This window comes from Carlito syrichta, unplaced genomic scaffold (genome assembly GCF_000164805.1).
Source record: "Carlito syrichta isolate Samal-C Ts95f unplaced genomic scaffold, Tarsius_syrichta-2.0.1 Scaffold304453, whole genome shotgun sequence".
NCBI lineage: Eukaryota > Metazoa > Chordata > Mammalia > Primates > Tarsiidae > Carlito > Carlito syrichta.
Window position 1 is genome coordinate 200,562 of NW_007248549.1, and position 9,525 is coordinate 210,086.

The following is a 9,525-nucleotide window of genomic DNA, read 5'->3' on the forward strand; positions in this document are numbered from 1 at the left end:
ATTGTGTTGGAAGTCCTAGCTCGGGCAATTAGACAAGAGAAGGAAATCAGGGGTACCCAAATAGGAAAAGGGGAAGTCAAGGCATCCCTCTTTGCTGACAATATGATCCTATACCTCGAAAATCCAAAAGAATCTGTCAAAAACCTGCTTGCAGTGATAAAGGACTTTGGCAAGGTCTCAGGGTACAAAATAAATGTGCAAAAGACACTTGCATTCTTATACACCACCAACAAGCAGGCAGAGAACCAAATAAAAAGCATGATCCCATTCACAATAGCCACACAAAAAATGAAATACCTCAGCATCTTCCTAATCAGAGAAGTGAAAGACCTGCACAATGAAAACTACAAAACACTGCTCAAAGAAATCCAAGAAGACACAAACAAATGGAAAAATATTCTATGCTCATGGGCAGGAAGAATCAACATTGCTAAGATGTCCATCCTACCAAGAGCAAACTACAGATTCAACGCAATAACCATTAAATTACCAACATCTTTCTTCTCAGACCTCGAAATGACAATCCAGAAAATCTTATGGAACCATAAAAGACAATGGATAGCCAAAACAATCCTTAGCAAAAGAAACAAAGCAGGAGGTATCAAACTTCCAGACATCAAACTTTACTAAAAGGCTACAGTAATCAAAACAGGCTGGTATTGGGACAAGAACAGGCACATAGACCAAGGGAACAGGATAGAGATTCTGGAAGCAAAGCCTCAATTTCTCAAACAATTCATCTTTGACAAAGTCACCAACAACTATCACTGAGGAGAGGAGAACCTATTCAATAAATGGTGCTGGGAAAACTGGCTGATCACATGCATAAGATTGAAACAGGATTCCTATCTATCACCATACACAAAAATTAACTCTAAATGGATCAAAGATACAAACACAAAACTTCAAACTATAAGAATCCTAGAAAATGCAGGAGACACCCTTATGGTAACTGGAACTGGCAACCAATTCCTGATCAAAACGCTGAGTGCCCATACCATAAGAAATAGGCTTGTCTCAAACTGACAAGCTTCTGCAAAGCAAAAGAAACCATCAAGCGAGCAGGGAGACAGACCACAGGATGGGGAAAAATATTTGCCAACTGTATATCTGACAAAGGTCTAACATCTAGGATCTACAAGGAATGCAAATGCACTGAAAAGAAAAAAAACAAATAGTCCCATTAAAAAGTAGGCAAAAAACATAAGACATAAATAGACACTTCTCAAAAGAAGATATACAGGCAGCCAACAGACACATGAAAGTGCTCAGTCTCACTCATCATCAGAGAAATGCAAATCAAAACCACATTAAGATACCACCTAATCCCAGTAAGAATGGCCACCATTAATAAAACAAACAACAACAGACACTGGAAAAGGATGCAGAGAAAAAGGAATGTTTCTACACTGATGGTGGAAATGCAAACTAGTGCAACCTCTTTGGAAGACAGTGGAGATTTCTGAACGAACTAAAAATTGACCTTCCATATGGCCCAGCAATTCCCCTATTGGGAATATACCCAGAAGAACTCAAATCATTCTACAAAAAAGATACCTGCCCAGGCATGTTTGTTGCAGCTCTATTCACAACAGCAAAAACATGGAACCAACCATGCTGCCCATCAAAGCTGAACTGGATAAAAAAAATGTGGTACATATACTCGATGGAATATTATGCAGCCATTACAAGGACAAAATATGGACTTCACAGCAACTTGGATGGATTTAGAGTCTATCATACTTAGTGATCTATCACAAAAACAAAGAACAGAGTACCATATGTTCTCACTTAAAAGCAAACCTTGAACAATTACCATAATACTATAAGAAAGGGATTGACAGTTGAGGGAAATTACCAGGGGAGGGAAGGGCACACCTCATCAACAAGGGTACCTGCATAAATAAACATTTGTATACCTAACCCTGAATTTTGCCCCACATCTTTAAAATAAAAAAAAATTAAAAATTAAAAAAATAAAAATAAAATTGGGGCAACCAACAATATGACTTAGGGCATTCATACCATTCTGGGCCACGGTTTGCTGTTCAGTAACTATCTATTATGTGCCCACTCTGATATTAAAAATATATGTACAAGGAGAATTAATACATGGTTTGAAATTAAGACAAACTGGAAAAGAACTTGAATGACTAGCAACAGATTGAGTAATAGACATTATATCTATAAAGTTGGAAAAAAAACATTATAAATGTGAACCTATGCTTATTTGAGTGTAAGGGCATGGAAGGATGCTAATGCAATTGTTAACACTGGTTACTCTTACTTGATATCAACTTTATAAAAATAGGCCAAACATAAAAAACATTTTTAAAAAGTCACAGAATAAAGTATCCCAAAATCTTCTGCACAAGTAGAATTACAAATGGTGACACTGTTTAATCTCCTGTTAAACACATAAATCTCTCTTTATGTAAGGAAAACATAGCACTCATCAGTTGATATCCTATATACGTTCAATATTAATAATCCTCCATATACATTCAATATCTAATACAGCATGACATAACGGAAAGAGAAATAAGCAATGATTCAAGAAACCTAGGTTCCAATCCCAGTACTGCCTTAAAGTTCTTAACCTTGAGAAGAACACAATTTCTTTGAGCTGCATCTTCCTCATACATACACACACACACACTACACACACACACACACACACGTTTTACGATATATATAAAACAAGGATAGTACCTGCTTCATCCAAGCCACAAAATTATTTAAGGCATATAAGGTTATCAAAAAACCAAACACAAAGAATAACTTAATAGAGACTCCTCTAATAATATATACTAAATAAAAAGTTGGGGGGGGGGGAAAAGGTTTTCAAAAATTAATGAAATATTGGTATTTACAAATACCTTTTGTTTGAAGCACAGTACTAGGTTCTGACAAGGACAGAAATTAATGACTATTATCACAATACTTTAAAACTTACAATCTAGAAGATAAGCACATTCAACTCAAAAAACAATGTAGCATGCATAAATTACATATGAAGGGCACATAAGACATATTCTAGAAGTTCATAGGTAGGAGAGATTACCATTTGCACCAGTCAGAAAAACTGTCATGGATTGAACTGAAATGGGTCTTTAAGAAGGATGACCATACAATTTGTCATTCAAACCAGAACACTGTGAAAAAGGGTGCTAAAATTACAATATTTATGTATTAACTAACATATTTGTATTATGATATTGGTGGTTCTATAAAATAGTTCTATTCGGAAACTAATTTCAAAGCTGGGAGCAGTGGCTCACACCTGTAATCCCAGCACTCTGAGAGGCTGAGACGAGAGGATTGCCTGAGCCCAGGGGTTTGAGACCAGTCTAAGAAACTTGGCGAGACTTCTTTACAATCAATCAATCAATTAGCTGGGCATGGTGGCATGCACCTGTAGTTCCAGCTACTTAGAAGGCTGTGGTGGAAGGATTGCCTAAGCCCAGCAGGAAGAGCCTGCAGTGTGCCATTGCACTCCAGCCTGGGTGAGTGAGACTCCAACTCAAAAAAAAAAGAAAGAAAAATAACTTTCTTTAAAATAAACCTAAGTTGGGCTCAGTGGCTCAGCCTGTAATCCCGCGCCTTGGGAGGCTGAGATGAGTGAATTGCCTGAGCCCGCGGGTTCAAGACCCGCCTGGGCAACTTGGTGAGACCTCATCTCTACAATAAATTAAAAAAAAAAAAAATTAGCCGGGTGTGGTAGTACATGCCTGTAGTTCCAGCTACTTGGAAGGCTGAGGCAGAAGGATCATCAGAGCCCAGCAGGTTGAGGCTGTGATGGCCGGGAGCGGCCACTGCACTCCAGTCTGGGCGACAGAGTGCGACTCCAACTCAAAAAATAAAATAAAATGAAATAAACCTAGAGCTTTATTCTCCCCCCCCCAAAAAAATACTCTGGTGGGGTTCTCTCAAACTGTTGTCAATGCCTTAAGTGTAAATAACTGCTTGGTAGGCTGTCTTCCAACAGATGGTTTTAGCAGTAATTTGTCATTCCTTGAACCTTACCAGTAAGTCCATCAGAAGCAGCAGGGATGGCCCCAGTTTCAGTGCCTCCCACAAAAAACATTCCCAGATGTCTTGCCCAACCGATTCTCAATAGTACAAATAAATCCTATTTGGCTGGTGATGTGACCAAATAGGAAAAAGTGGATTGACAGCCCTCAGGCAGTCTCCCCAAAAACAAGGACTAGACTCAATTATTTGAACAGAACTGGGAGCCCTAAACTGGAGGCACTGTTACCCTGCACCCCTAAACTTAGTTGGTCCCATTTTGGAAGCCACAGTAATTATAAGCAACACTTGTTTCCAGGGTCTCAGCATGCACCCCCAAGACTACTTGTGTGTGAAAGCCAGACCTTAACTTGCCTCTCTCCTCAAAACAAAGCAAAGTGCACCTTAGGAGCAGTCATAATACACTTTCATGTTAAGGGAACACCACATTGGACCCAAAAGTCATTCAAATCTGCCCTAACTCATGGGTCAGAGTTGCTATACATGATGGAACCACTCTAGACTTCCTCCTTGCATGGCAAGTTGAAGTCTGAAAAATCACAAATACACCCTGATGTACCTGAATTAATGCCTTGAGCCAAAAGGAAAGATCAATACAAAAATTTAAGAAAGTCACCTGACTTTCTAATGTAACGCATTATAAAAGACAAACAGATCTGGTATCAACCCTATTGGTCAGATTAATCAGAATGGCAGAGGGAACAGTCTATTTGGTACACAAAGGATGGAAATTTTGGGGAGACAATGCTCAGTGGGTCACCCCTGTTTCTGTGTGTCTTCTGAAAGGAATTACCAGCTTTATTCCAGACTATCTTTTCAAGGACGTTCATATACTAAACAAAGTTGTAATAGTGTCTCTCTCTGAAGCAGAGGGAAGACGTATTTGCTGTCCAGGTTAATAAAGATGTCTCCCCAGAGGCAAAGGCCGAACAGGTTTGCTAGCAGCCCCTTAAGATTAGTAGTTATCTAAGCTCAGAATTCCTCAGCTATAATACAGACTCATTGTGTGTGCAGCATCCAGCTGGATCTACCGCCAATCTCTGTGGATTTGGAGGACAAGGGAATCAGTACGAAAATAAATCTCCTGCTGCCTACTAGGCCAGAAGTAATACAATCCTTTATTTCCAACCAAAAGTTGTCTGCAAGCATCTATGAAACCAGTAAGCCAACTTGTTAGCTGGCAAGCAGGATAAAATCTAATACCTCGTAAATCTTAACAGATATTGATTGGTCCAGTGCTTTTTGCATCTACTGACATGATGATACGGTTTTTCTCTTTTGGTTAATATTGTGAATTACACTGATTTTTGAATGTTAAATCAACCCTGGATTCCTGGGATAAATCCCAGTCATGATATATTGTCCTTTTAATATATTATTGGATTCAATTTGCGAAATTTTGTTTGGAATTTTTACATTTACTTTAATGATGGACACAGGTCTGTAGTTTTCTTATAATGTCTTTGTCTGGTTTTGGTGTTGCGATAACGCAGGCCCTCATTGAATGAATTAGAAAGTATTCTTTTCTTTCCAATTTCTTTGGAAGTATTTGTCTAGAATTGATATTATTTATTCCTTATGTATTTGATAGAATTTAACATGAAGCCATCTTGGCAAGAATTTCTTTGTGGAAAGATTTTAAACTACAATTTCAATTTCTTTAATAAAAATAGGGCATATATTGATTATCTATTACTTCTTGAGCAAGCTCTGGTAGTTTGTGTCTTGAAAGGAATTTGTACATTTCATCCAAGTTGTCAGTTATTGGCATAAAGTTGTTTATAATGGTTCCTTATTATCTTCTTAATATCTATAGAATCTGTAGTGATGTCACCTCTCTCATTCTTATATTGGTAACTTATGCCTCCTCTTTTTTCCGATATCTGACTAAAGGTTAATAAAAAATTGATATCAAAGAAACAGCTTTTGGTTTCATTTCTTCTCTTTATTTTTTTGTTTCACTAATTTCAACTCTGATTTTTATTATTTCCCTTCATCTGCTTACTTTAGATTTAATGTGCTCTTTGTTTTCTAACTTTTTAAAATGACAGCTGGGGTCACTGGCTTGTTGCAAGGAAAAGTAAATCCAGTCCCCATGACTCCATGCTAGCTGGAAGCAAATGTTTATAGCTGGTTTTTATTAGTACACACCATCACAGTTTGTTTTGGTAGTTATATATTATATATGGAACACAACAATTAAAAGTAAGTTCTGCGCCACCAGTTTCTTAATTTAATAAAAACTCTGTTTTACTATATTCTATTCCACCAAAATTTGTATTCATTGCATCCACAATTTCCCCTCCAGTGATGACTTTTAAAATGAGTTTATGAATAGCATTCACAATGTAAATATTTCACTTTTGAAAAAATCAACTTCCAAAAGCTTTTTTAAAATCCATTTTTCAAAAATTATGGAAATATTTGAAATAAACTGATTTTCATTTTGAAGCATCTAATGGTGATATAAGACTACCATCATTTAACTTTTTGCCAAATTCTTCTGCTAATAGAGTCAATTCATTAACAGGTGTTGCTTTATTTTTCATATATGCAGGTACAAAGGGTGTTTTTATATCATTCTTTGATGCATGATTTTATCTAATTAATTTTCAATTCCAAGTTTTCTGTACATATGAAATTGAAGCAATAACTGTTAATGAACGAAATTAATTTTTAAATAAACTTACCTAGTACAATATTTCTGAAAGTTAACTTTAACACATAATTGTTAATGTTTAGAAGGTAAGGTATATGGATAAATCTGTAGACATCTCCAACCTAGTGTATGTCCAAAATGAAACTCATTTTCTTGTCCATCAAACCTGCTCTTCACTCATAATTGTGCTTCACCAGTCACCCAGTCCAGAAACCAGAGTCATTTTCGCCTTTTTTCCCACATCCAGTCAACGGTCTATTTTTTTTTTTCCTTTTATATAGGAGTAATATACTACCACTCAACCTCTACTGTAAGGTTGGCAGCCCTGACAACTCCTTTTTTTAATGTAGCATGTTATGGATGTATTTCTACTCCCAAAGGAAGGAGGAGCAGACATTTCCACATGCAACTGTAATTTTAAATATAGCAAAATTATTGTCATTTGTTTTGAGTCAGGATCTCACTCTGTTGCCCAGCCTTGTGCGCAGTGGCATGATCATGGCTCATCATAGCCTAGACGTCTTCGGCTCAGGCAATCCTTCTGCCTCAGAACTCCTAAGTAGCTAGGACTACAGGCATGTGCCACCATGCCTGGCTAATTTTTTTGATTTTTTAGTAGAAACGAGATCTTGCTATGTTGCCAGACTAGTTGTGAACTCCTAGGCTCAAGTGATTCTCCCGCCTCAGCCTCCCGAAGTGCTGGGATTACAGGTATAAGTTACCACGCCCGGCCTAAATTTAGCAAAATTATTGAATGCAACTCTTTCTCAGGACCCATTACTTTATTTCAAGCCAATCACCTCAAACTCAAACCATTTTAAGAGACTTCTAGCCTCTTACTTCAGTCCTCCCTGCACACTACATGCCAAGTAACCCTTAATTATCAAGGTAATGTCATTTCAGCATTCAAACATCATTGACAGTTAAGTTCCTAATAACTACAGGACAACCCAAACTATACACCATGGCATACAATATGGACTCAGTTTATCTTTTCTGCTTCAGATCCAAATAAATATTCCCCCAGTCTGTTACATTATGCTCTAGTCACTTTGCTAGCTATTACCTAAGCCACATACTTTAAACATCACTACTGTTTATGCTTTTCCTTCTGCCCGTGGTCTTCCATGACCTGTGTTTTTATAACATTTTGTATATACTGTAACATAGCAATAACACATATTATAGTTTGACAGTCACTTCTTCAGAACAGCAGTCATGGCTTATTTATATTAAAAATTCCCAATCCTTACCATGGTGCCTGAGACACAGTAGATGAACAATATATGCTTGATGAAAGAGATTCCAAATATTCAGCTATACACAATAAGAAATATCTAGATCAACATTTGTTATCCCGAGTACACGTTTTAACATAATCGCTAAAATCAATAATACTTGTGAAATGTAATATAAAAATAAATGCACTGTCCAAAGAAAAGGTTGGGAACAAGAGAAACAGGGAAGGATATGAAGTCAAATGTGTTGATTATTCAGGATGGAAGGCAACGAATACAGCCAGAGGGAAATGATGAGGAAAGCATGCGGCCTCCAGTCTAGAGCACTAGCTCAAGAACACTCACTTCACCGGACGCCAGAAATGAGGAGCAGAACCCGTGAAGCGGCCCTTACAGGCCCACAGTCTGCTTGGGTGCACGTCCCGAAGAGCTATACACACAGGCAAGGTATTCTGCTTCGAGTAACTAGAGTCTCGAGTTCCTGGGCGGCTTGGCCTCAGACACCGCCCCCCGGAGAACGCGCACCCTTGGCTGGCTTCTCCGGCAGGACCAACGGCCTTGGAGACGCACCTGATCCCACTGGCCCGGGATAAGGAGGGCTCCGCAGAGAAGGGACGGTGGAGAGGAAAATGCGTGTGTGAGGCTGGGGAGGGAGAGCCCTCAAGTCACGCCGGGTGCCGGGTGCCGGGGATAAGGCAGGGCACAATACCGGCACGATCCTTGCCCTCGTGGGACGGCTCTTAGCGTGACTGCGGAAACGTGACTGCCTCGGGCTCGTGAGGGCCCCCACCCCGACTCCAGGCTCCTGAAGTCACCTCTCTTCCGAAGCGGGGCGGCGGCGGCCGCAGAGAGCCACTCCATGCCCATCTGGGGCCTCCTCCCGTGACCCCCGGCCCAGGACGGTCCCCTTGGTTCTCACCGAATCCTTTAATAAGCTCGGTGAAGACCCCGGGGTCGCTTTCCATGAGGCACCACTCCCCGGCATTGCCCGTCATGGCCCCAGCCACACACCGCCCCGCTCCGCCTCGCTCGCTCGCTCGCTCTCGCTCTCTCTCTCGCTCTCTCTCTCGTTCGCTCTCTCGCTCGCGCTCTCTCTCGGCCGCCCCCGGCACCAGCCGCCGGCCACAGATCTCCGCAAACCCGCCGCGGAGCCGGTCAACCCCACGTCACCCCGCCTACTTCCCGACAGCCTCCGGGCGCCGTCACCTGCTGCGCGACGGAGCGCGGGAGGACGCTCTAGCCACCCAGGAGACAGCGAAAGTCTTCCTAGGCCTTGCAGGACCCGTAGCGGATTCGGAAGGGCCGGGGCCTGAGGAGAAAGGGCGGGGACTCAACGCGCCTAAGGAGGTAACATCCGGGATCCTCGCCACTCGGGGGCGGGGGCTGGCAAGCGGAGAGGGGCGGGGCTCGGTCCCGGGACCCGAAGCTGGAAGCCCCGGCGACCGAGCGGGAGCCGTAGCCCTCCTCAAGCTGCCGCCTCCTGCCGTTTCCTGGGGCTGCGCGGGGCTTCTTCTGGCGCCGCTGCGGGGCCGGAGGGCGGTTCGTCGGGCGCAGGTGAGAAAATTGCGGGAGGCCGGCTGGGGGCCTTTTGTGCGG

General features: G+C 41.2%; 2 protein-coding genes across 7 annotated transcripts in view; one reads left to right on the plus strand and one right to left on the minus strand.

Moving 5' to 3' along the window:
* The window catches only part of UCHL5 (ubiquitin C-terminal hydrolase L5), a 43,671-nt gene extending 34,422 nt beyond the window's left edge, over window positions 1–9,249 (minus strand). For 4 of the 6 annotated variants that reach the window (XM_008059948.1, XM_021713312.1, XM_008059947.1 and 1 more), the window contains exon 1: window positions 8,849–9,092. In XM_008059948.1, coding sequence (XP_008058139.1) covers window positions 8,849–8,924 — 76 coding nt within the window. In that variant the 5' untranslated portion in view covers window positions 8,925–9,092. Of the gene's footprint in view, window positions 1–8,848; window positions 9,093–9,135 lie in introns of those variants that run through there. The other 2 variants (XM_021713314.1, XM_021713313.1) reach the window with 1 other exon arrangement.
* The window catches only part of TROVE2 (TROVE domain family member 2), a 26,139-nt gene continuing 25,758 nt past the window's right edge, over window positions 9,145–9,525 (plus strand). The window contains exon 1 of the mRNA XM_008059946.1: window positions 9,145–9,483. The gene's annotated coding sequence lies outside the window, so the exon portion shown is untranslated. The remainder of the gene's footprint in view (window positions 9,484–9,525) is intronic.